Source organism: Melanotaenia boesemani, chromosome 6, assembly GCF_017639745.1.
Source record: "Melanotaenia boesemani isolate fMelBoe1 chromosome 6, fMelBoe1.pri, whole genome shotgun sequence".
Taxonomy (NCBI): Eukaryota; Metazoa; Chordata; class Actinopteri; order Atheriniformes; family Melanotaeniidae; genus Melanotaenia; species Melanotaenia boesemani.
Genome location: NC_055687.1, coordinates 35,812,338 through 35,840,237, shown reverse-complemented (window position 1 = coordinate 35,840,237; position 27,900 = coordinate 35,812,338). Strand labels below are relative to the sequence as shown.

Sequence of the window (27,900 nt, the reverse complement as noted above, 5' to 3'; positions counted from 1 at the left end):
TTGTAATTTCTTTTAAAAAGCTGAAAAAATTTTGATGTTTCATGATTTTAGAGCAGATTTTGGACATGAATGAAAACATGGAGCAAAATGCATCAACAGTGGATAAAAGATGTGAGAAAAAGAAAATGGATTTAAATTTTTTTGCTAGAAAGAAGAGTTAAGAAGAGCAAAATTCCATTTCACTAGACACAACACAGCAAAAATGTTCAGCAAAAACAGAAAAATGTCCAAGGAGCAGAGGTTAAATCCCCATTCTTCCTCATTCTGACGCTCGTCTTCACCAAATCTACGACTAACATGCTGCGTTGCTGCCACATGATTGGCTGATTAGACATCTGTGTTAACAGGAAGTTTTATGAAATACTGCATCTTTATTCTGATCACAGATGCTCACATTTGTGATGCTAAATGTTTTTTATATTGATTTTCAACATTGGAATAATCCCTTCTGGTTATAAATAAACAAGAGCTTCCAGTGACTGTTACTATGAAAGAAATGAGACAACTTTGTAAAAAGATTTTATTACTTTTTTCAGGATCTGTCAAAAACACACTCCATAAACAAGCAGTTAGACTGATTTGATTGCAGCTATTTCAAACTCATTATTCCAAACCCAACATTTACTCAATAAATACTTTTTTTTAACTCTTTTTTTGAACCTGTGTGCTTACATGTGGATGGATCTTCTTTTTGGACCATATTCACAGTAAAACATAAATAACTTTAAGAAATGAAACACATTTTAGGCTTTGATAAAACAATAATTAAAAATAACTTGTATAAATATAAGTTCATTTGAGAACTGTGGGGGACGTAAAGGGGGAAATCCAAGAAAAACCTTGAATCCTGTCGTACAAACATTTGTTCGCTGTTTGAAGGATCTATTATGGTGAATTAAGCTGCCCATCAGATTGCATATGGTCGACATCAGGATGGAAAACACACTTCCTGTTTGCAAATGAGCATTTTCACTCCCACACCCAGTTAAATATGTCAGTCCAGTCAGTTTCCACACATCCCAGTGATCCCAGTGGATGCTTATTATTTGCAGTGACAGTCATGAATCTGCTCATTTCCTTATTTCCCTTCAGGATGTAGAGAATGTTTTTGCATATTAGTCTGAGGTTTAAAAATGGCACACGCTTCCTGTGCTGTAGTTTTCATCCTGCATCGCTGCACGCCGCCGCGTCCCCTCAGCTGACCGAACGCCATCTTTCCTAGTGCAAAATGCTCCAAAGATCAGCCGGACACAGACCGGAACCCAACTCTAGCCTTGGTTTTTGCCTTTCCCATCACTTCAATCCAGTCTAACCAGAACAGCATCCTCCCTCCGCAGGAAGCCTGGGACGTTCAAAACCAACCTGCAGCAGCTGGAAGAACAAAACAAACCATGAAAACACGTTTGTCATCTCTGAGTTTGGGATCATGAGTTTGACCCTCCCCCAAAAGGAGCTGGGTTGGGATGGAAAATGTAAACAGACAGAATTAATTTTATTTATTAATACACAATATATCCTTCGTTTGACAGCATCAGACCGGTTTTGACCCCTTCTTCTGGCTCTCTGTAAGTTTTAGAAGAGATTTTAAGATGTTATTGTTTGTTTTTAAGTCTTTAAATGGGTTAGTCCCCTTTTATTTCTCTGAGATCTGCTGTTTGGTGGCTCCTTGTTGTCCCCCTCGCCTCCACATTAACACCTCGCCAGCAGTGAACATTTTTTAAAACTTGTTAATAGACCCATTTACTCTGTAGCCTTAAAATCAAAGTGAGTCGCAGAATTCCTGCTGACTTTTATTCTCATGTCTTTCCACTATTTCTTTTTCCTTTATGTCTGTTTTGTTGATGTTTTCTCCCCTGTTTTATTTCTATTTCTTTAAAAAAAATTTACAGTACTGTTGTTTTTAAATGTGCTTGTAAAAAAAATTGACCTGACATTTAACCAAATGAGAGAAAATCATTAAACAGTTCTGATTTCGGCATCTTTTCACATAACCATCAAAATCTGGTAAGTGGCATTATTTACTTCTGAAATGTGATATTGTAAAATCCCTGCTCTGCATTTTCTCATCCATTATCCTTTTATCAGAGTACATAGTGGTGTAACTTCATCTGGTCTTTTTGAACATGGCGGCGCCCACAGTCGTAGCGTTAGCTGTTAATGTGGAAGTCTACGGTCTTAGCGTTAGCTGTTAATGTGGAAGCCTACGGTCTTAGCGTTAGCTGTTAATGTGGAAGCCTACGGTCTTAGCGTTAGCTGTTAATGTGGAAGCCTACGGTCTTAGCGTTAGCTGTTAATGTGGAAGCCTACGGTCTTAGCGTTAGCTGTTAATGTGGAAGTCTACGGTCTTAGCGTTAGCTGTTAATGTGGAAGCCTACGGTCTTAGCGTTAGCTGTTAATGTGGAAGTCTACGGTCTTAGCGTTAGCTGTTAATGTGGAAGCCTACGGTCTTAGCGTTAGCTGTTAATGTGGAAGCCTACGGTCTTAGCGTTAGCTGTTAATGTGGAAGCCTACGGTCTTAGCGTTAGCTGTTAATGTGGAAGCCTACGGTCTTAGCGTTAGCTGTTAATGTGGAAGTCTACGGTCTTAGCGTTAGCTGTTAATGTGGAAGTCTACGGTCTTAGCGTTAGCTGTTAATGTGGAAGTCTACGGTCTTAGCGTTAGCTGTTAATGTGGAAGTCTACGGTCTTAGCGTTAGCTGTTAATGTGGAAGTCTACGGTCTTAGCGTTAGCTGTTATTGTGGAAGTCTATGGTCTTAGCGTTAGCTGTTAATGTGGAAGTCTACGGTCTTAGCGTTAGCTGTTAATGTGGAAGTCTACGGTCTTAGCGTTAGCTGTTATTGTGGAAGTCTACGGTCTTAGTGTTAGCTGTTAATGTGGAAGTCTACGGTCTTAGCGTTAGCTGTTAATGTGGAAGTCTACGGTCTTAGCGTTAGCTGTTAATGTGGAAGTCTACGGTCTTAGCGTTAGCTGTTAATGTGGAAGTCTACGGTCTTAGCGTTAGCTGTTAATGTGGAAGTCTACGGTCTTAGCGTTAGCTGTTAATGTGGAAGTCTACGGTCTTAGCGTTAGCTGTTAATGTGGAAGTCTACGGTCTTAGCGTTAGCTGTTAATGTGGAAGTCTACGGTCTTAGCGTTAGCTGCTAATGTGGAAGTCTACGGTCTTAGCGTTAGCTGTTAATGTGGAAGTCTACGGTCTTAGCGTTAGCTGTTAATGTGGAAGCCAGTGGTTTTAGTAGTAGCTGTTAATGTGGAAGCTAGTACGTTGCTAAATAGATTACATATAGATGTTTTACTTTGTTTATTCTTAGACTTTCTCCTGCTACTCACCATCACGTTTTTTTTTCTAATGTTCCGCTCATACTGAAATGTCACAGACCTCTTTTTAATGGAAGACATGGCAAATACAATTAATGCCATTTTTTGCAAATGCTTAGATGAAAAAAAAACTAAATAAATCAGATTTATGGGCCTACACGCACTGAGACATTGGATAAATCTAGGTGTGTTAATCTGATTTCTCACAATAAGATTATTCTGTTTAAGTGATCACTGGAATAATCGGATAACTCCAGAAATGAGTTTACAATCAGATCTTTGATTGTCATGTAAATGGGCTCATTGTTCCTCAATCACTAACTGATCAACTCAAAACCCAGAAGAACTGACATGTCTGAGTTCTGACAACAAAAAATGTTTGAGTTTCTTGTGCTGTTTAGTTTATTAAATTACAATCCTTCCACCTGTTTTAGTTGGGGGGGGGCATCTACATGGCCATCCAGCCATGTGGATGTAACAAATCAACACAAAACATAGTTTCCATAAACAGCTGAGGAACGAGTCACACTCAGGAGGGGATTTAACTCTATTTCTGGTCTCCTACACATTACATTAAAGCACCCTCAGCGAAACCATTACCAACCAATCGCTCATTGCTACGCATCTTTTAATACTTCAGAGATTCGTACACATTTGATCCCAAGAACAAAATTTAGGCCACTTTGTTGCCTGACAGGAAAATATGAAAATAAAAAGTAGAGGGCTAGTAGCTCAAAATAAAATCTTAACATAAAGGAATGTTTTTTTTTTGCAAAAATGACTTTTAAAATTGTTTTCAATTGGGCATTTATTGTCCTTAGGACCAAATATGTGAGTTTTTGTGTAACTTAGTTTTAGGCTAATTCAAGGAACTGAAAATTAGATTCTAAAATGATCTAACAAAATATCCGCTGAGAAGTTTTAGCTATAGTCACTCAACACAGCTGAAATGGCACAAATGTCCCTAGGATCTCTTCAGATCATCAAAACTTTCTCCAGCAGTGTCTATTTAGTCTAATGATTATTTTTATCAGAAGTTGGAGGATATGTCCTGGTTAAAAACATCACTGACCTTTCCCTCGTCTCTGTCTCACCTTCAGTCTCATCACCTTTTATGGACGTTTCCAGATATTTACCTGTAAATTAGATTTAAATAACGAGGAGACTGGCATCTAGCTGACGCATCTATCGCTATCCAGTTGATACCCGTCTACCAGGTAAGGATATAGTAGCTGTGGAAAGGCAACAAAGATCAGGTTTTACCCAACCAAACCACAGCAAACCATCCCATACCAAGCAGGATCCCTTGGTGGAAACAGGGCCAAAGATCAGGCGTTTTACAGTAACATCTGCTGCCTTCAAGACCACAACTTTTCCTGGGGTGCTTCAGAGGCTTTCAACAAGAGATCACAGCAACATGACTGAAGAAAAGGAAGGTATAAATACTGGCCAACCTCTACTGACCAATAGAAATGTAGAGACCGAAAGAAGAACAGCTCCACTGCATCTGCAGGACAAACTCAAAGACAGAAAGTTTTCCAGGAGTTGTGAGACAGAAGTAAAACTTTCCAGTCCTGAACACCTCTGGAAAGCATTGCTGCTCTGAAATGTTGAAAAGTTAAATTGAAGTTAAAAACAAAACACGGCTTTTATTTTGTTTACATTCTCCAAACCACCCCAGCTTGTCAGCACTCTAAACTAAAATGTGAAGGTTTGGCCCCAGCGGATGAGACGTGGACCAGGATGATGGAAAACGAGGAGGATGGAGGGTGACATGGCTTACTGCTGATGTTAGCTGCTGTTGGTGATAATGACGGAGGTTCCTTTGTGTCCCGGGTTCTGCTCTGCTGGTGCACGGAAGTGATCGTAGTGGGCGGGGCCGGAGCTGGCAGAGGTGCAGTACCCCCGCAGGCTGTCTGGGTCGTAGAGGTGCTCCAGGGTGTAGCCTGTCAGGGAGTACGTCGCATGCTTGTCCAAGTAGGGCCGCGGGTGGCCATGGGAGGGGTAGAGGGCAGGAGCCGGTGTGGGGGAAGCCGAGCATGCACCCGGCCGACCGAAAGGGTGGTGAAACTGTAAAGAGAGCGATGACAGGTCGGTCTGTAGGTAGTCTTTGGGTTTACGCTCAGAACTGGGGCTGCTGAGCCTGGACAGGGGGGCGGGGCTTGGAGCCTGGCTGATCACCTGACTGAAACCTCGACAGACCACAGTCTGCAGTGGCAGGGGGCCTTGGCTGTATTCTGGAGAGAAGCATGGGAAGGGGCCCTTTGGCAGTCCGTTGGTGAAGCCTGATGGGGAGTCCTCGGGGCCCTTGTGTAGCTGCAGCCGACTTTCCTCCTCCTTGATCATCTGCTGCGTGGCTTGGATCAGAGTCTCGATCTTACTGGGCTCCTCTGGGCTGCAGGGGTAGCGGTCCGCTCGGTACCGATCCCCCGAGTCGCTTGCTGAGCCTCCATCAGGAGAGCTGACCACGCTGTCCTCATCCCAGTGTCCTCGGCCTGCAGAGGGAGAGGGGAGATCACAGCAACAATCATGAATTTTTCATCTACCACAGCTTCTTCTGATTCCTCCAAGCCCCTTTTTTTTTCCCCCTCAAATTTACTCCCTCTGGGTATACATGAGAGAAAAAGTATCATCAGAAATGCCAAGAGGGCAGAAAGGTTAATAAACAAATGAGTACAAATTAAATTCAGCTGACAGAAACCCCGCAGACCTGGTCCAGAGACCTGGTCTAAGTCCTCACCGTGGTAGTTGTGGATGGTTGTGATGCGTGGTGTGCTGCCATCAAATTCCTCGTGGTTCTGCGGAGAGCTCTTGCTCAGCGGTAGGAAGGACCGGGCGGAGCTCCACCATGTGTCCCTGCCGGGTGGAGGAGCTCCTAGAAAATACCTGCCAGCTTCACATCGACCCCGCTCACAGCTCTGGCCTTGACCGTGAGCGTGGAAGTGGATGTTGTTACCAGAGGCATGGTGCTGCTCTTCAGACAGGCTGTAGCAGAGGGTGCGAGGATCAGAGTAAGGCCGGTAGCTGTAGGAGGCATCCAGGCCTTCGCTGTGCTCCAGCTGAGGGGAGGCGGAGTCTGTGAGAGGACTGCTGCCCCACGGACTGTCCTGGTCTGACTCTGATCGCTCCGTGTGGAAGTTGGAATACTGCAACACGAAGGAAGACATGGAGAAAGACAAAAGAATAAGATATAATTGATCAATTTACTATATTCAATAAATATTTTGGTTTATTTACAACCCCAACTCCGATTTTCTAATCACATCAAGCCATATTTTATTCCCAGTAAAACATAAACAACACATTTTATCATTTGATGGAAAACATGAGCTCATTTTTAATCAGCAACACATTTCCTAAATTCTTTTTACCTTTCCCATGCACACAGAAATTCCTTCTGATTCTCTTTTGATGATATTATACACTGTAGATGGTGGGATCTTCAAAGTCGACACATTTTTAAATTGAGGAACATTTTTCTGAAAAAATTCCACAATTTTTAGAGCCAGTTTGTCTCAGATTTCCCTCTTTCCATCTGAGAGACTCTGCCTCTCTGAAATGCTCCCTTTATACCCAGTCATGTTACTGACCTGTTGCCAGGTAACCTGATTACATGTCAAATGCTCCTCCAGGTGTTTCTGATTTACTTTTCCAGCCTTTTGTTGCTCCTGTTCCAACTTTTTCCAGACGTGTTGCTGCATCAGATTCACTATCAGCTCATATTTTCATCACATGATGAAACGTCTCCGTTTCATCCTCTGAAATGTTGTTTATGTTCTACTGGGAAGAAAATATGGGTTCTTTGTTGATCAGAAAGTTGGTATCTTGTTCAAGCGCGATTTATCTTAAAATGATTTGACATGACCAATACATAAAACAAAATTACCTTAAATAAATGCACATTAGATTAAACCTTTTAAGGTGTAAAAAATAAGAATACTTTGAATATGAGGACAGCATCCTGGTATGTGTTGTATATGATGCTCAGAGACGGGCTCAATCCTCACCTGTGTGTATGGTGAGATTCTAGCTTTGGTCTTGGGTCGGGATGCTCTGCTCTTGGGGGTTTTGCAGCTCTCCATGAGGCTGCTGGCGGTGCTGCTGCTGATGTGGGGGAAGGAGGCCTTAGATGTGGTCTGGTCCAGAGAAAGCTGGAGGCCTTTGTATTCTGTCTCCCTAAAGACAAAAAAAGACAATGACACAAGGAGAGATCCCAGTGCTGTGCAAAGGCTGTTTACCTGTGTGTTCAGTATATTCTCTCAGTGCAGACACCATTACATCTGCTTAGCAATTAGAGCCTCATGCTGGTGCTGAACCAGCATGTGTGCTGTGGGTAGACTGCTGGCAGGGTGGGATGTGCTAAGAGGGCTGCAGCGGCTGTTGGGATGCTTGTTTTACCAGAAGGATTGCAGCAAGGCCCTCAACAAACACTCTACCGAAGCAAAGCTGTCCTATCAAAGGCACTGGAGATTAAAGGCTATGTCTGGCTATATCAGGCCTGAGGAGGAGCTTGGACGTCTCACGACTGGGAAATGGGAATTGATTTCTCAAGTGTTCTCACCATGAAAGATGAATCAAGTTTGTGGCAACAGAAAACCTGGACTGGTTTTACTCCAGACAAACAGTGAACCATCCAGCATGTGCATCGTCCCCTTTGTCCCAATCCCTCTTCACACTAACACTAATTCATCTGTAAGCAGACAGTTTCACAGGATTTACATTTACATTAGCTTCACAATCCAGACACTACTTTCATTTAGAAAACACACATGTATTTAGAATTATTTTGACTGAATAAGCAGCACTTTTTACACATTTATCAGCTTGAAGAAGAAAAAATTAACTGAAATGTTTCAACCATGCTGATCCACATCAGTGTCCACAGAAAGCTAATTCCCATAGAAACCGGCTGATCTTCCCTTCAGTTCATTCCTCTGATGTGCATGCACAGGGCCACAGTGGAGAGGAAAACCTTCCTTTTAACAGTGATAACAACCAGCAGAACCACAACCAGAACCAGAGTCAGATTGATCCCAAAGGGAAATGAACTGTCAGCTGACCCACATCCACAGAACGACGGATCAGCACCAGCAGCTCAGACAGACAGATCAGAAGAATTAAGCAAATTAAAAATTAAAGCCATGTCCGATGAGTTCTTAATATTCATTTTATTTTATTGCAGTTTTCTTCTTTTTGTTTTTCAGATTTTATTTGATCTAATTAATTGCTTTTATTTGTTTAATTGTCTTTATTTTCTATAATTATTTATTTTATATCATTCATTTATTATACTTTTCATTCATGTATTTTATATTCAATTCTATTTTCTCTTATTTCAGCTTTTTTTATGGTATATATTGTGTTTGTATAAAACTGTATATAAGTGTAGGAGTTAAGGGGTAATGGTTAAACAGACATGTGACAATCAGAGCAGTAAAATCTGAGTTTGTGTTTGCATTGCAGACAAAGGATTGTTAAACCACCGCGGGGTCGTGGTCGCGGAGGCAGGTTTGCAGACCTAAGACACAAAGTCAGAGGTTATCAGACTGCACACACAGTAGGAGTTCACCTGCAGGTGAAGTGTCCTCATCACCTGAGTTATCCAAGGCTGTACACACCCAAGCTGTCTACTCCTGATATCACTATACGCTTATCTCCATCATATCTCCTCCATTTGTCCAATATGTTATGTAAAAACAGAAAAAAAGAGAAGCAGCAGACTGACTGACTTTCACCAGTCAGATTTCTTGAAAGCTTTAGAGGCAGAACACAGAGAACGGGAGGGAAGAACGTTTCAGTCTCATTACTACAAGCTGGAGTCCATAAACACTCATCAAGTTTACGACCCATCAATTAAAAGGCTATAAACACAAAGCTGTTATGGATTTGAAAAAACATGTCGAGCTGTTCTGTGCCTGTAAATGCAGCCGTCCGTGCTGCTTAATGGAGGGTTTTATAGGCTTTTTTCAGCCATGCACTCTCTTGTACATCTGTGAAACACGCACATCAGGAGTAATAAAATAACAGGAGAGTTAACGGTTTCCTCACTCACTAAGAAAGGGATCATGCTGGCAGAATTTACTGCTTTAGAAGTAGTGAAAAAAGCGGAGGTTTGTCGTGAGGATTTCCCAGATAACCCGGTTCTGTGGACCTACACAGACCAGCTTCAGCTCCTCTTTCTGTGTTAACGCTGCCAGATGAAGCCACAGGAGCATGAAACATCAGCACACACAGCAAAGAATAACAGAGAGCAGCAGCACAGATAGTACCGGCACGTCTGCTGGTAGAAAAGGTAGAAAAAACACGTTTTCCTGGAAGAGATCATCATCATGTTTTCTGTTTTCAACTCTTTTTAGCCAACAACAGCAATGATGATAAAGAAAAATCTGAATATGATCAATTTTATAGGATGGCAGATTCTGAAGACCAAGCTTTCACAAACACATGTCGTGTTTCCAATTAACCCGAAATTAATTGCTTTCCAGCAACTGTTTGCAGAAATCTCAAAAAACCAACACTCATTATCTTCTCAAAGCACAGCAGAGATCTCAAGCTGCGATATTCATCTGAAATCTACAGCAAACCCACCGACTCTCACCTGCAGCTTCCAACACACACATGCACATGTCTACATGGTGGCTTAAAAATGAACGTTCTCTTCCCAAAGTTTACATCAATAATTATTTTGCAACAGTTTATCAGGACAACAGTGACACAAAATATGACTTGCTGAAGTTCAAACTGAGCATCAGCATGAGGAAGAAAGGAGATCTAAGAGACTTTCAAGGAGGCATGGTTGTTGGTCTGAGTATTTACTGGGATTTTCACACACAAGCATCTCTAGGGTTTCCAGAAAATGGTCTGAAGAAGAGAAAATATCCAGCGAGCAGCAGTTGTCTAGACCAGGATGTCTGGTTGATGTCAGAGGTCAGAGAAGAATGGGCAGACTGGCTGGAGATGGTAGAAAGGCAACAGGAAGTCTAATAAGCACTGGCTCCCATCAAGGTATTAGAGCTTCAACAATCATAAAATTGAAATGATCCAATTTTTTGCTCCTTTTCAGTTTACTCTTGTGCTGTTTTCAGTTGCAAATCGAGCGCTCTGCTGCAGACTCCTCCCACAGCCCGCAGCGCTCTGCTGCAGGCTCCTCCCACAGCCCACATTGCTCTGCTGCAGACTCCTCCCACAGCCCGCAGCGCTCTGCTGCAGGCTCCTCCCACAGCCCGCAGCGCTCTGCTGCAGGCTCCTCCCACAGCCCGCAGCGCTCTGCTGCAGGCTCCTCCCACAGCGTTCTGCTGCAGGCTCCTCCCACAGCCCGCATCGCTCTGCTGCAGGCTCCTCCCACAGCCCGCAGCGCTCTGCTGCAGGCTCCTCCCACAGCCCGCAGCACTCTGCTGCAGACTCCTCCCACAGCATTCTGCTGCAGGCTCCTCCCACAGCGCTCTGCTACAGACTCCTCCCACAGCCCGCAGTGCTCTGCTGCAGACTCCTTCCACAGCCCGCATCGCTCTGCTGCAGACTCCTCCCACAGCCCTCTGCTGCAGGCTCCTCCCACAGCCCGCAGCGCTCTGCTGCAGACTCCTCCCACAACGCTCTGCTGCAGACTCCTCCCACAGCCCTCTGCTGCAGGCTCCTCCCACAGCCCGCAGCGTTCTGCTGCAGGCTCCTCCCACAGCGCTCTGCTACAGACTCCTCCCACAGCCCGCAGTGCTCTGCTGCAGACTCCTTCCACAGCCCGCATCGCTCTGCTGCAGACTCCTCCCACAGCCCTCTGCTGCAGGCTCCTCCCACAGCCCGCAGCGCTCTGCTGCAGACTCCTCCCACAACGCTCTGCTGCAGGCTCCTCCCACAGCTCGCAGCGCTCTGCTGCAGACTCCTCCCACAGCGCTCTGCTGCAGGCTCCTCCCACAGCGTTCTGCTGCAGGCTCCTCCCACAGCGTTCTGCTGCAGGCTCCTCCCACAGCGCTCTGCTGCAGACTCCTCCCACAGCCCGCATCGCTCTGCTGCAGACTCCTCCCACAGCGCTCTGCTGCAGGCTCCTCCCACAGCCCGCATCGCTCTGCTGCAGACTCCTCCCACAGCGCTCTGCTGCAGGCTCCTCCCACAGCGCTCTGCTGCAGGCTCCTCCCACAGCCCGCAGTGCTCTGCGGCAGGCTCCTCCCACAGCCCAGTCCGCTTTGCTTTTATTCAACGCGAGTTGCCAACACCTCTCAAGTTAGACTGAAGAGTCACGACTAAATAATCCACCAGCTTCCAGAGACACAAAGAGATAAACGTTTTAAACAAACATAACTTTTGTTTCTTGCCAAAGGCCAGTGCTCAGTTAACACAGTGAACAACCCGGGATGTAAGAAACTCATCAACACTTCGGACAAACAGAATTACTGCCATATCGTCTCCATGTTAGTGAAGTGTCTCGCCCTGTCCTGGATCATGAGTGTGGTGAGGGTGTTGAGAAGGACGTGGCAACAGTCCAATGTTCCACTGCCACTACAGACCAGGTCAAGCCGCACCATAGAGCCGTGTAGAAATGTCACGCTACATTTCACTGACACGGATTTCAACGTGGAAACGAAATGTCTCCAGACTCATTTTTTTCAAATCACAGATGGACGGACGGACGGACGGACAGAAAGACAGACAGACGGACAAACAGATAGATAGATAGACTCCAACGGCCTCCACAGTCCCCAGCAGTGATGAGGTAGTTGCTCAAAAAAAGTAATTAGTTACTATTTACTGATTACTTCTGTAAATCGTAATGAAATTACTTTACTCGTCACTGCATTTGAAAAGTAACATCACTACTTATTCTTCTACCATTTCTTAATTCACCGTGTCGACATGGACAAACATCATATCCAAATCATCACTGCCTGTCTGCGTAGTGTTTACTGTATATTGTAAACAAAATGGCTTTAAAACCACAAGAACAACATCCCTGTCTGAAGGAAGAAATGGACACACTTGTCTTTTCATCATTTTATCAAGCAGGTCGGCTGCTTGTTTAGGCAGGTCGGCTGCGTGTTTAGGCGGATCGGCTGCTTGTTTAGGGGGGTCGGCTGCTTGTTTAGGCGGGTCGGCTGCTTGTTTAGGCAGGTCGGCTGCTTGTATAGGCGGGTCGGCTGCGTGTTTAGGCGGATTGGCTGCTTGTTTAGGCGGGTCGGCTGCTGAAGGACTCCTTCCACTGACCGGCGAGCAGGATCTTTCACTACAAGTTTGGACTGAAACTGGACTGAACTGAAAAAATTATGATTATCGCCATTGACTAAAAGCCCCTGTCTCCGTCTCCAGCTCCATTTTTCTTTCTCTTTAGTTGGTGCACAATCAGCTATGTCATGCAACTTAATCTCTATGGCAACATGCTCAGGCAAGCACACACACAGGCAGCAGCATGCGTGTACCACTTAAATCAGATCAGAACTTTACACATAGGCAAACACAGCTCGAGTAACGCAGAAAAACACGTTACTGTAGTCCAGTAAAGTCATTTTGTTACAGATATTTTAAGTGTAATGCATTACTTTACTTCGTTACCCAAAAAAATAATATTATTAATATACGCGTTATTCCGAACACTGGTCACCAGATCTCAGTCCAGTAGAGCAGCTTTGGGATGTGGTGGAACGGGAGATTCTCATCATGAATGCAGCCGACAAACCTGCAGCAACTAGATTCACCTTGTTGAATCCATGACACCAAAAATTTAGGTAGTTCTAGATGTTGAAACGGGTCCAACCTGGTACTAATGTGGACGGTCAGTGGTGTCATGGCAGCTTCCTACAAGTTGAGACTGTTGTCTCAGCTTAACTACTGCAGCGAAATCATTTCAAGATTTTGGTGCAATTTTAAATCTTAAATCAGACACTTTAAACACTGTTGTTATGAACATCAGCTGTAATGCATAATGGTTCCCAGCCCACACCCACTGTGGGATATTATATTATAATATACTAACATATAGCAAAGCTGAAGAGCTGCACATACACAGAAAAACAGAGAAAAGAGGCCTCTGGCTGGCTGTACTGAGGAGCCAGGGGTTGGACCACATCCATTATCACATTCATCCTCTACAGAATGTTGGTGTTGGTGCAGACACTCACGTGAGGACGTAGTTGACGCTGACAATGCAGTGAGGTCGGGACGAGCGGCTGTTGTGCACAATGGTTGCATAGCTCTGAATCCAGACCCAGCCGCCATGCTTAGCCAGGAAACGGTAGTACTTTGTGGTAACCTGACCCTTCACCAGCACTGCGACACCAGAAGAAAGGAAGAGAACAAAAACAAATCATTATTTTAGGGAAATTAAAAAAGTTCCAACTTTTACTGATGGTACTGATGGTGTGAGTTTCAGGAGGTCTGCAGGTCTGTAGGAACCTGTTTCACTTAAAAGGTGCATAAAAACAAGAAACAGCTTTCTGTGGATGAATCTGAACTCTGGGGACAGAATTTTACCCGTTGATCTAAGTTGTCTTAGAGACCATCGGGAAAAAGTCTGAAATGTGTTCTGGTACTAGACCATTTATTCTTTTAGAGGCTTGCTTTAAGCTTTCATAACATGACAGAGTGAATCTGGATACTGGATTTCAATCTTTCTTCTTTGGATCTAAAAACAAAAACCTCTCTTGGTTTAACTGAAATTGTAATTCTTGGAAGGTTAATGTTTAGACATGAAGTCTTCATACAGGAGTCATATATACTGCACATGAAAAATAAAAAGAAGGTGGGAAGGGGCGGGTAGGTGGGGTCCTGAGTGGGGTGGCGTGGCTCAGTGGGTAGAGTGGTCGTCTTGTAGCCTGAGGGTGTCCCTCGAGGTCATGTCGAGATGTCTCAAGCCCCTAATTGCTCCTGATGGGTCGTGGTTGAGCGCCTTGCATGGCAGCTTCCGCCGTCAGTGTGTGAATGTGTGTGTGAAAGGGTGAATGTGACGTACATGTATAGCACTTTGGGTATCATCCCAGGTACAGAAAAGCGATACATAAATACAGACCATTTACCATTTTTTTTAAAGGCCTCTGCCTTTATTTAGACCACCCGTACACTCACAGGACTGAATCTATCATGGATGGAACATTTTTATAATAATTAGTGGTGGGACTCGATTAAAAAATGTATCTAATTAACCTAATTAATTCATCTAATGCGAATAATCACACATATATATATATATATATATTAAAATTTTTAATCATGATTAATCGCATAAAATGTTGCGATTAATCGTGATTAATTGTTACTACTGCTATATGAAGAAAATTTTGGTTTACAAACACTAAATCAGGGGTGTTCAACCTGCGGCTCCTGAGCCACAAGTGTCTCTCTGGACCTTTCACTGTGGCTCTTAATACATGGCTAAACATGCTAAAGAATTAACTAATGTTTTTAAATATATATACTATAACAAATGTTAAACGAGTTTTATTTAGCTGGCTGAGGGAAAATGGCTGTTTGGATTGTAAAGGTTGCAGACCCACTAAACCAGGGGTGGCCAACGTCGGCCCTCAAGAGCCACAATCCTGCAGGTTTTCCATGCATCCCTGCACCAGTACACCTGACTCAAATTAAATGGATCCAACAGCCTATAACGATCTGCACAATGACTCATTAGTTTAAGCCAGTGTCGGTGTCGGAGTGTCGGTGCAGGGATGCATGTAAAACCTGCAGGATTGTGGCTCTCGAGGACCGATGTTGGCCACCCCTGCACTAAACAAACAGATTTAGCAGCAGTTTTTAAACAGCAACAGTTAAAATGTTTCTTAAAGGACTCATCACCTGGAAATGTAACTTTTTCAAGTTAAAACGTGTATTGGTGTTGGACTGAAGTGTTAACTTCCCTGAAAGTCTTTCTTTTGAAGACGGTCTAGTTTTTCTGTCTGGCCCTTTGTTCACAGCAGAACTGCCAACATGGTAAACTCTCGTAAACGTGTGATTTTTATTTGCTCCTGGGATTTCGTCATCACAGGAGGCGATTTGAATAAGCCAGCACCTCTTCCACGTCTAAAATCACCTGCTCAGCCTGCCACAGTTGTCATTAGCAACAAGTTGTGTGAAGATGTGGAAACAGCACTCCTATGTCAACTGCTCGGTTGTCAGTTGTCAGAACTGATATATCAGTGTATTAAATAGGGCTGCAGCGATTAGTCGACGTTGTCGACAATAAAAATAGTCGACAAAGAATTTAGCCGTTGACTACTGTCGGCAAAAAAAAAAAAAAACTATAGAGTGAGACATCGTCTTCTAATCCTATCTCTGCTGAGAGTTGCACAATGCACATGCGCAAAGAGGGAAAAAAAAAACTACAAAGTGAGACATCGTCTGCTTTTTTTATCTCTGCTGAGAGTTGCACATGCACAATAAAGTCCACCAGGGGTAAAAAAAATGGTGGAGGACTAGGGAGCAAAACGGCGGCAGAGAAAGTCAAAAGTCGGGGATAACTTCACGTTAACCTTTAAAATAAATTAAATAAATGTGAGATTTGTAAAGCGGACCTTGTGTACCACGGAAGTACGTCTGCAATGCTCAAACATTTAAAGAGGAGGAACGCTGGACTTACATAACAACCTCATGCAAGATTTCAAAGCTGAAAGTGAAATAAGATCCATTTATAATAATCATGATACATAATCCGATTGGTCGACTAGTCGTTTTAATGTCGGTAACTAATCAACCATCAGAATAGTCATCAGTTGCAGCCCTAGTATCAAATATATCAGATTTTTATCACCGAACCAGAACACAAACTTTTTATATCTCTGACATTTTCACATCATGAATGATGACGGGAGTCGTGAAGGATGTAACCTCTACGGCTAGATTTTACTGGTATCTGGACAGAAATGAGCCTCCTGGAAGAGGCTAAAACTGGTCAGCTCCCAGTATTCCAGAGGCTGTAGTGTCTCAGGCTCGGAGTCTGGTTCAAACATAAATGGCTGAATTCTGTAAGCTGCTCGGTCAGGTTCGCTCGCCATCACTAAGCTGTTGATGTTTAGGAGTCTGACGCACTGTGCATGATCTGGACCAGCCCCCCTTCAGACTCTGGCCTCCCTGCAGCCAATCAGCGCGCACCTCATTAACATTATTTAACATAGTCAAAAGTTTGCATGAACTCTCATGAGACAAACTTGTGGTATGAGCAAAGGGTCAGAACAAGCTCTATGTTTGATTTTGTTTTTAAATAAATTTTCAAAAGAAATATTTAAAGACACTTAGATGAGTGACACCTTTAATATTTATAAAATCAAATATTTATGAGAAAGAAGGATGAAATGTTCAGGATTTACTAACTAAAAGGTAAAAAGTCAGCAGGATGAATTTAAAGCTGTGAAGCTGCTTCCTTCTAAACACAGAAGGAACAATATGTGATGAATATCAGCATCAGGTGAACAGACAGAAAGCAGGATGAGAATCTCACAGCTTCTAGATGGTGAGGAGAGAGAAATATTCACAATATGCACAATAACTTCCATCCATGTACCTTCAGTGTTTCATTATCCAGATTTCTAGATATAATTTCTCTAAACTTTCATTCTTAGTTTGACTGTTTAGCTTCACCTCTGCACCTGCAGCCTCCGCTACCGGGAGTTAAGGGTTAACATCTTGTTTCCGGGTGTAACGTCAGGTCTGTAGATGTAACTATAAACATGTGTGGTATCCACAGAAAGTCCAGAATCTCAGCTACCAGCTCAGTAAAACCATTTTTATCACCAACAAACACAGTTTAAGATTCACCGAACCAGAGACAGAAGAAGACCCGATTTATGCTGCACGTTTGTAAAAGTCAGAAAGCATGTCTTACCTTTACTGTCTGTCCTCAAAACTTCTATCCACCAGGATAAAACCGCATTTAGTTAAAAAAAAAAACAGACAGAACGTTACTCATTGTCTTTTGGGAGCAGCACCCCCTCCTCCTCCCCCCCAAAAAACACTGCGTTGACGTGTGTTAAAAAATTTAACACCGTTAATTTATTAATGCATTAACCTGTTAACATGCCCAGCCCTAATATATATGTTTATATACATTCTGTACCTACAGTAAAAACAATGAATAACTTGAACTTTTAAATTTGAATTAAAATAAGACAAACACGACAAAAAGACCTGAAGTAAAACCTAAAACAAATAAAAACGCTCTCATGTTGTCATGAGACAGTGAAACGATGTCCATCAGTATCACGGATAAGAAGGTTTGTTGAGAGGCCACATGATGAGCCCTCCTCCACTCTCTTTTACCACTCTTTTACATATTTCCTATTTATTCAAGGACATTTTCACCACTGGTCTGTCAAGTGAAGTTGTACATGCATGTGGGTCGGGACAAACGTTCACGTTTACCGCTTCGCATCCATGGGTTATTGTTTTATTGTGGACAGAAGAGAATCAGGGAGGCTTCACAACAGGAGCAGGACAAGCCCAAATAAGCAACTACACTCAGGAAAACAAGCTCAAAAACCCGTGATGGACAATATTTGCAAGCGACTTCACAGAGAATCAAGCCCAACGTCGCTGATAACAAGCAGACTTGGCAACCCTGCTGCCTATCTCTGGTGCAGTCGTCTGTAACGCTCCCTTTCTTTTGTCTAGCTGGCTTTCTTTCTCCTTCTACCATCTTGTTTCCTGCCTCTCAAACTCTCGTCTGTCTGCGCTGCAAAGTTTGCCGCCAGCAGCCTCAGACTTCATTGGCTGAGTGTATCACATGGGACGGCGTCACTCACATGCAACTGGTCTGCATGTTTCCTGACCACTACCGTGAAGACTACAAAAGTTGAGCCAGTTAAAATAAACGCAAGCAGTCTGATTTTATATTCTAGTTCTGGGTCCATATGGGACAGGTTCTGGGTCCTGATCCAGACCACAGTCTGCTTGTCACAGTTGTTAGTGACCTCTGATATAGGCGATAGCGTTTGGGAAGATCTAGCAGAGTTTTAAGGGTTAATGTTGTTTCTGCACTGAAAGAGTGTGTGAGTGTGTATTCTGCTTGAAAAGTCAAAGCTTACTCACATAAATGATGTGCACAGCGCAGGTGGAAGCAGTCACAGCTGTGGACGTGATGATAGAGGGTCTTCTCTATTAGGTCCTGAGGCTCGTAGCCTGTCAGCTCTGCAACCCTGAACCACACACAGATGTGTTTTCATTATATGCAGTGATTACATTACATGGACATGGTTTTTGTCTCCAGAAGGAAGGAACCACAACTGTGGTGTTAACAGTTTTATGTCCTAACACATGAGTAATACAACCACAGTGAGGCTTCGCACCTTCACACAGGAACACAGCATGCATCACCCTCGCTACGTACCGTGAGTCGAGGAAGATGAGCTTCATGTCCAGACTGGCTCTGAACATGAACATGTTGCTGTGCAGTTTGATTTCCGTGACGGCGCTGGGGGGCAACGAGTGGCCGACCGCCACCAGCCCGATGTTTTGATAGCAGCCATCAAACGGAGACATGTCCAGGCTGTACTGGCGGATCTTCAGGTAGCCGCTACAGTGGATCACCTGGTTCACACAGGACACAGTTCAGTCTGACCTCCAGAGGTCGCAAAGGTGCTTCCATAGTCGTTATGAGATTTTCTGCTACTTAATTCACAATCATCATGATGAAGAATAACCTGGAAGCAGCCGTGGTGTCATGAATCTACCCACACGCAGCCTCGGCAACCGGACCAACCCAGCTCTAGTTTCAGTCTCACCAGAACTAAATGAATGTTTCTGCAGAACCACGGGAGATCGATGAACCAGACCAGCTCAAACTTACATGTCCTGTTTCACCGTCTCCCAAAACAAACCATCTACAGCAGAACCTGTCATCCTCAGTTACCTCTTTTATCAAGAATAACTAAACTTTATTTACATCACGCCCTGCTAAACAAAGTGTCTAACAGCAGCAGAAAGATCGAAGGAGGTTTTAAAGGTATCAGAGATGATGTGTGTCTAAGATCAGCAGGTGGAGGTCCATCAGGTGGAGGTCCCCTTTGTCCCAAACTGTGATCTGGAGACAGTTAGTAGGTCTCTGTTAGTGGTCAGAAGAGACGTACAGTAGCAGGTCAGGAGGTCAGAGATAGATGTCAGGGACATTTAAGGCTTTGTGGTTTTTAGATCCATACGAACTCTAACAGGAAGCAGCACTGAGGTGGTGGCATCAGAGCTTTTACAATGGGTAATAAGTCTAACTGAACTCAGTGGAGGGAGTCGTGACTGATACCTGAGTAAATAAACTACAGAAGTCAAGGTGAGAAAGACAGAGGCTGCAAAACTTTCTACCAGTCAGCAGCTGAAAAAATGAGCTGATTTTGGCTGAAAACAACCCAACAGAACTCCATGCTTGACCTGAGCATCATTTTTTATCATTGAACTGAAGGAAACTTTGGTTCATCCAGGATTAAATGTCAGAAAGACAAGCTGGGAGACTCGTGAAGCTGCTGGGGTCTGGGGTTTTCTCAGCATGTACAGCTGAGAATCATCAGCATAGAAATATTCATTTACATTCGGAAGACCAGATAAGAACCAAGAACTGAACCCGGTGGTACGCCACAACTTAGGATGTAAAATTATACAACAGAATTTAAATCAAACAGTCTCCTTTATCTCCCCACGCAGCAGGTCGTTGGTCACGTCAACTACATTTACCTCTAAAACCAGACTGACTTTCTCCAAAGTGTCAGACAAAAAGAGAAGCCTGGAGATTGGTCTGTAGCTCATTAGAGATGTGGAGTCCAAACTGGGTTTCTTTGGACAACAGCATGCTTAAAACTGTCTGGAAAGGATCCAGAGGCTACAGACCAATGTTTCTAAATGTCCATTTTAAATGAGATGTCACATAACAGAGAAATACTGCAGAAATGTGTTGAGCACATTAAACTTTCCTTATAATAAATCTCTGACATTTACCGCCCTGTTAAAGTGACACTAGTTTTATTTTTGATGAATGGCCGTCGCTGTATCTCCACATCCTGCAGCCGACGTTCCGTTTGAAAACTCCCTCATAGATGCAGAAACGGTCCATCTAACCAAGCCTTACATCTTATATCCAGCCTTATAGTCTCTGATCCTGTGTAGAGCGTGATATACTCAGCAGGAGCAGAATATGTAAAATTATTAGTCATGTCTTTTATTTCTTACTTAACTACAAAATTCTAAAATTGAATATTTTACAGTCATATTAAGCTAAATTATCTCACTGAGACACTGTGTGGGATCATATTGTCTCTTTAACACCAAATTTTAGCTGTAAAACTTGTTTTGAGACCTCCCAGCATCAATTCACACATTTCAGAAATTATTATCTTGATGTAGGAAAATATTACGCTCACTGCTGCTGCTTCGCTACTGTTTCAAATGTGCTATTGGACGGGGGTCAGATTAGAAACAAAGGCTTGTTTGAGCTGCTTCTAAGATTCTCTAAAAGCATTGAAAATATTATGCACAAAATAAAACTAAACACAAGTACACATGATGACCACCTGCCTCATTCATTTCTTCTAGGCTGCCACTAAAAATGCTCCAGCTTGTCAGTGAGGAGGTGGAAACATACACAAAGACATCCGCGTTAGGATCAGTTAACACAAACCTACTACCTTGTAGCCTCCACAGGTGAGACCAGCGTTTCTTTTAGCGAGGACACATTTCATTCTGAGGAAGAAGGAGCGCTCCATCTCATATTCTGCAGAGAAATGAAACCCTGAGAGTTACTGGTGCTGCAGGTGGCTTCGTGTTAAGCTGTGTGCAGAACAACATGTCTGATCACCTTGCACGAAGTGTGAGTGGTAAGGCTGGTGCGCTGTGAGGACGGCCGTCATCTCATCGTGGTCTGCTGGATGGATGTACTCATAAATGCTGTTTCCCGTCAGCTCTACCTGTTGAAAAGAACATTTGGCTCAGAACTGGGACACTACCAGCCAGAAAATCTCACATCGAGTTTGGTCTCACCCACCTGCGACAGACCCAGGTGGACTGACGCTGTTTCTGAGATGTACATTATTTTTCCATCCGGTGCGACTACAAAGATGAAGCCATCTAATGTCTGAAGGAAACAGTAACAACATTTATTATATTATAGCTCAAAACATTTTTATTTTCTCTGAATAAAATCGATGATTGTTTTCCAATGACACCAAATCTGTAAGAGCAAGTTGTAAATCTACAGAGCAAATAAACCGATGGCAGCACCACATTATGACAGAATGAAACATGATGAATACATGTAGCCTGTGCTTGAAACGCTCGGCTTGTTAGCAACTTGTAAAAATGGATTTAATCTGCCAAATCTTCGAAGTGAAAATGTACAGAAACCATTTCTGGGTGAACTAAATACACACCACCATTCATCACACAGCATGTCCATCCTGCACAAGGAGAGAGAAAAAAGATAAATAAACGCTTATTTCTAAAGCTGCCAGCTTCTAGCTTTAATCTTCCCTCTTTTCACCAGAACTCCTTAGCATAGCGGTTAAACCAGCAGCCCTGCATGATCATTAAAGAACGAATCTGTGATCATAACATCTGTCTGACTAGCGCGAGGGAACCTCTGCTTGTTTCTCGCCAGCCTTTAGCCCTGCAGACGTGCTCCATTGTGCTGCTGCTGAAGTGAGACGGCTGCAGGACAGACGAGCTCTGTGCGTGACCAGGAATGTGTTCAGCTCATTTCACTCTCAAAGCAGGAGAATGAAGGCAGCAGGAGGCAGATGGGAACAGCTCCTGAGCCACACAGTCCATCTAGCCTGGCTCACTCATAATAATAATAACAGTAATAAGAAGAAGATGGGCAAGAACAAGAAAAAGAAGAAGAGGAAAAGGAAAAGGAAGAAGAAAAATACCTGTAAGAGATGGGAGCCTAATTCCTGGCTGACTCCGTCCAGAGAGCTGCTGCGGCTCACGTGACCCCAGGACTCTCCAAGGCCTGGTGATCACATCAGGACACATAAACATCACAAGGCATAAAATACAACCTTTGTAGGTGGAATTACATTTGTGTAAATTCATAAGTAAAATCGGGACGATATGGGCGCTCATCTGCTGCATTCACGTCACAAATAAAACATTAAAACATCAACAGCGTTAAACTGGAAATTACAGCTTGTATCGCGGATTCAGATTTGATCAAATCCAGATAGCGTGAAAATACTTCCATAAACCCCTCACGTGAGAAATAAAACAACATGTGAGGCGGCGAGAGGCCCAGCCGGAGCGCGCGGAGCATTGAAATGCAAATCCCGCTCTGCAGAGCAAACAGGCGGCGTGCAGCAACCGCAGCGCCCCGCGCCTCCTCCGCTTCATATGGACCCAAGATGGGCTTCACGTTTGTAGGGAAAACACCATCAAACGATCCTAAAAACAGCTACAAGCGGGGAAAAATCAATAAAAACAGAAAACTCCACCGACCTCTGCTTCATGAAACACGCACACATAAAAACAATGGCGTCGAACGGTAATACAAATTAAGATATTTACAGTTCTTTTAGTTGAAAACGTATTTACATCGTTTTCATATAATAATAATTATAATAATAATAATAATGATAATAATAATAATGATAATAATAATAAAGAAGAAGGAGGAGGAGGAGGAGAAGAAGAGCGGTAGAAGACTTTAAAAGTGTTTGTCACTGGTTTACTGAACTGTTACAGCTCTAAACCGTCTGTGTGCGTTTAGGGAAACTTTTTAATTTTAAAAGGATAAAAATAATGAAAAACGATTTTGTACACACGAAGTCTATTTCTAGCAGAATGTTTGTATATTTACAGCAAACACACATGAAGAAGTTAACGTGTAGAAACGTTACTGTTGGCTTTAACCGTCTTTTATCAGACGGACTGAAACAGAAATAACGGCCGAAGGTTCCGCTCAGGTCCATCCAGCTCCAGCGGCCTCCTTCCCACATCCTTACTTTATTTCCACACTTTCAAAGACGCACAGCGGAATTATAGTTAAACAAGAGCAGAAAATTCAAATAAATGAATAAACATAATTATGTGAAACCAGAGTTTGTCATTTTCTAAAAATTATTTCAGCCTTTCTAATTAAACGCGCCTGTTTGATTTTGCGGGACCCGACCTGTTTAATGTAATGAGAAATTATATATTTTAAAATATATATAGCCTATGAATTAAAACCAAATTAAATAAATTATAGTTAATTCCTAAACAGAATAAGATAAACTGTCATTTTGCTATATATATATATATATATATATATATATATATATATATATATATATATATATATGGTCGGCTGATTCTACTCAAGTCAGCCAAAATATTCTACTTTTTTCTCAGTTTTTTCCGTGTTATTTATTAATGGATTTACCGATCATTGGGATAATGAAGATAATAATTATTTTTATGTCAGTGAAACAGTTCCCGCATTAATCGATACGATGACGTAACGACGCATTAAATCCGCCAATGAGATCCCAAAAAATCTGAACGTTTTTCAGCTCGTGCTAAACATGGCCATGACAGGCTTTTAATAAATAAATTAACTAATTAATATTTATATAAAAAAAACATGTGACATCATAAGAAAAACTGTTAAAATATCCAGAAAACGTCAATATGTGTCTTCATCAAATAAGGTTAAGATTTCTAACACGTTTATTTGGTTTGGTGAGGATTTTTATTTTATTTAATTTATGACCACATACAAGTTGTGGAATCGAAATAATAATAATAATAATAATAATAATAATAATAATAATAATAATAATAATAATGAGAAGAAGAAGAAGAAGAAAAAAAAAGAAGAAGAAGAAGATGACTGCCTAGTCATCGGTTTAATTAACTATTACAACTGAGTTTTTTTTTTTTTAAATATCCCGTTGCTTCGTATAGAAAATGTAATGATATCTGTGTTAGTTTAACTCTGATTATGACTGGTTCCTGCTCTGATCATTCTGATCACCATAAATTAAAGGAAGCTCGTAAATCCAGAAAGAAAAATGAAAATGAAAAGTCCTTTCTGCCTCGCCTCGCTCCACTTCCACAAGAAGCCCTTCAGACAGACGCAGCACGGTGTGGATGAAGAGGTCTTTAAATCTTTAAAACAGCAGAGGTGATTTAATGGGGACTGCAAGATGGTGAGGAGAAAGTAAACGCCTGCAGCATGCACGATCCTCCCTGTCCTTTCAATTATTCAGAGCTTTGCAGCATCCTAATCACACACGAGGCAAAGCAGACAAACATGTTCCAGTCGTGCAGGACATGCAGAAACATATGTCTTAAGAACAGCTGCTGGTAGTCCTGTATGATGCAGCTACTTGGCGTCAGAAATACTAATGTCTCACTGCAACACAATCCACCTCAGAGGAAGTACAAAAGCGTACTGATAAATATTTCCAAATGTTTAATAATAACAGATTAATTAAATCTGCATGTACATGACGCACTGTTTTCAGTTGTATTTATCAGACAAGCTGATTTGATTCTAATGTTTTACCACATGGTTTATTTGCAAAGGTCATATATAAATGGCACCACTGTCTTTGACATTAATTGTGCTAAATTATAATTAATCAATAATGTGCACATTTTCTGGTTATGCTTATTACAGCTCATTTTTATTTCTCTTCCATGATTTTATTTTTACTCCAGCTTCATCCCACCCCACCCTGCTCCTCAGCTACAAGGAGCTCCGTATGTTCAGCAGCTCTGCAGCAGGATGGAGCCTCATCACTGCTAATCTGCTGGCAGGGGCCACAGAGAGACTACATCACTCCCTCTGGTCCAAATGCTTGTTTGTTTTTATGTTTATCTGAATGCTTACGATGGAGTGAAACAAAAAAAAGATATTAGATTATTAAACTAAATTAGCCAACAAACAAAACCTAATTTTATTTACAAAATTGTTGAGCCAGTTTTCGAGAAAACCAGATTTTCTTTTCTCTATATTTAAAATATTTAGGCCTAGTAAGGAGTTATTATTCTCAGTCTGTTTGCCTACAAATAAAATATGTGAATAAAAATGACTTCTAGTGGAGGCTATTTGTCTATTTCACACTAGATTTATGAACTGTGATACGCCTTACTTTAAAATCATTTTGCTGGTCCCCTTTCTTTTCTCACCTTCAGGAAACACCACCCTCATCCTCAGGTAGCTGGTTGTCAGCCGGATGATTGAGGCTTTATCCAGCTGGGAGGTGATGGCGGAGGGGAGCGGCAGCATCTTGGCCAGTTCATAAAATTCGCTGTTTTCCTTTTCCCGACGAGTCCGGGCCGCATTTTTAGACTTTTCCTTCATGTTGCGTCGTCTGGATCAACCGGTCCTCCAGTCTTCTGTGAGCCGGGCAGCCGTCAGTCAGTGTCCAGGTCTGTCATGTCCTTCTGCCAGGTCTCTCTCCCTCCAGCTCGGCCTGAAATCCTGGCGCGTGGACACCTTCACATGTTTCCGAGCGTTCCGGAGCCTGAAAGGACGTGGATAATTCCTGGATTTCTGTGGCTTAAAAGCGCGTTTGCTCACCACATATGTAGATCCATCTAAACCCGAACCGTGGAGCGGCTGGAAAAAGTCATCTCTGTAGGATGAAATACCAGTAAGAGGTGATGCTTATATTCATAAAATTGTTTTGGTAACATTAAACCCAATACGGACACTTGTTTGAATAGTTTGCAGAAACTGTGTGGGAACACTTGAAGTCATTTTTAAACAACAAATCGTCCTTATTTTCTTACCTTAACACACATAAATCGGTGATCTTCTAGTCGGAGGTGACAGAGTCTAAACAAGAGCTCAAAAAAAGCCCCGCGGTCGCATATCCTCCATCCGTACTGGATTTCTAAATAACGGCGCCTCTTCAACCACATCTGCTCCAGCCGCGGAGACCCGCCTCCTGCGAGCCAGCTGCGCTATGATTGGACAACCCTCTCCATCCGTCGCATGTCTATTGGCTAATCTTCAGAGAGACGGGATCCAGGCCGAACGGGGATTGGTTGGTGAAATGTTCACCTCTTGACCAAAGTGACAGAAAAATGGCCTGAAGTCGCGCGTTTCCGTGTCGTCTCTCACGGGAGGAAAAAGGTAGGCTATGTAAGAACATCTTAGTGAATATTATTTTTTAATATATTTATGCCCTTTTAACTGAAATACAAACGCAGTCAAGATTTTCTTCAAGAAATTTTCACGTTTTTTTTTAAATATTTTTTTAATTAGCATAAATGTCGATGGACTTTTATTCTTTTTTTCTTCTAATAGCAGTTAAAGTGAAATATGACGTAGATTTATTTATCATTTAGAGTGCATTTTAGCAGTTGTGAAATAATTGTGTGTGTGTGTGTGTGTGTTGTGGAGGCGCTGTGGCCGGTCTGTAACGGGATCCAGCCTGCGGTGAGAAAATCGTCCGGGATGCTGGAAACGCACGAAATAGTTGACGCTGGTTTAACCTTCGCTTCAACTCTAAATTTGCTGGTAATTAGACTCCGTCTGTGGAAAAGATGACGAGGTAAACACTCCTGCAGGCGGATTCAGGACGAGGAGGCCAGATTGTTTACAGTCACAGCAGTCAACTGATTATCATGAAAAGATCAACGTTCTAGTTTTTTTCTAGTTTAACGGAACGTATCATTTAGAAGATGCTCCAGAATAATTAGATCACAGACTGTGTGTTATTTCCAGATCAAATATTGAAATTATGAGAATTGTTCTAGTAAAAAAAAAAAAAAACACACACACACACACACACATCTTCCCTTTCAGTGTATTCAGGTTGACACACACACGTCTTTACACAACCATTTCATCATCATTCTATAATTGACCAATAATTAAATGAGTGTTTCTTTGCTTCTTTTCTTGGTCATTTATTAAATGCATGTTAAAAATACAATGTTAAATATCTACAGGCAACTTTTATTATTATTATTGTTGTTGTTGTTATTTTGCTGTGTTTAGGTTACAGAAATTAAATAAAATAATGACTTGCATATAACATTTTAATAATATGCGAGTTCTCCATGTTCTCAGAATGACTGAGGGGGGGTAGAACAGTCGGGACAATCAACAACACGACGTTGGAATAAACAGATTCCTTCTAAATGCAGATATGTGGAATAGAGCTTTTTTCTTTCTTTCTTTATTTTTCTGCAGTGGCCAGAAAAATGAGTTAGCCCCCATGCATTGGTTTGCCCAAACACAGGGGGGGTTGAATGACTAGAAATAGTCTCATCTTGCAGATTTTGGGCCATTTTTCAGGTTCGTTTCCTTTCATTCACAATTCTACACGTCAGCTAATATCAATGGACTTTCATTTATTTACTCATTTAGCTTGATAAGTTAAATGTGTTGATAAAGAGGAAAGAACAGATAAATAGATGAATAACTAAATCAATAAGCAGTAATTCAGACCCACCTGTGTTACAGCTCTGCTTCAGGGTGCTGGAAGGTCGGTGAGTTTATTATCATCCAAATGTACTGACAGTGTAGAAAAACTATTTCCGAGGTATAACAGCCGTATAACAGGTCAGGATTTCCACATCAGATTTAGTTTTTAAATAAAGATGAAATTTCCTTTTACATCTTCTCATTTAAAAAGAGAAAAAGTTTAGGCTCCGTTTTCATCCAGCAGCCGATTTCTGAGGTTTATATCACAGCTGTTTCTT

General features: G+C 42.3%; 1 protein-coding gene across 4 annotated transcripts; it reads right to left on the bottom strand.

Moving 5' to 3' along the window:
- Positions 1 to 579: 579 nt before the first annotated feature.
- Positions 580 to 26,066, bottom strand: sim1a (SIM bHLH transcription factor 1a). 4 transcript variants are annotated; one of them, XM_041986920.1, is made up of 13 exons: positions 25,978 to 26,066; positions 25,372 to 25,820; positions 22,128 to 22,210; positions 21,245 to 21,334; positions 21,059 to 21,167; positions 20,889 to 20,974; positions 18,611 to 18,810; positions 18,313 to 18,419; positions 13,419 to 13,566; positions 7,323 to 7,491; positions 6,056 to 6,461; positions 5,099 to 5,810; positions 580 to 1,371 (listed from the first exon to the last, which is right to left on the bottom strand). In XM_041986920.1, exons 2-12 carry the CDS (start codon positions 25,544 to 25,546, stop codon positions 5,107 to 5,109), a joined length of 2,277 nt encoding a protein of 758 aa, XP_041842854.1. In that variant the 5' UTR covers positions 25,547 to 25,820; positions 25,978 to 26,066; the 3' UTR covers positions 580 to 1,371; positions 5,099 to 5,106. The 4 variants fall into 4 exon arrangements, with proteins under 4 accessions (XP_041842854.1, XP_041842853.1, XP_041842855.1 ...); XM_041986919.1 differs by lacking the exon at positions 580 to 1,371 and having other exon boundaries at positions 4,989 to 5,810; XM_041986921.1 differs by lacking the exons at positions 580 to 1,371; positions 21,245 to 21,334 and having other exon boundaries at positions 4,989 to 5,810.
- Positions 26,067 to 27,900: the final 1,834 nt, after the last annotated feature.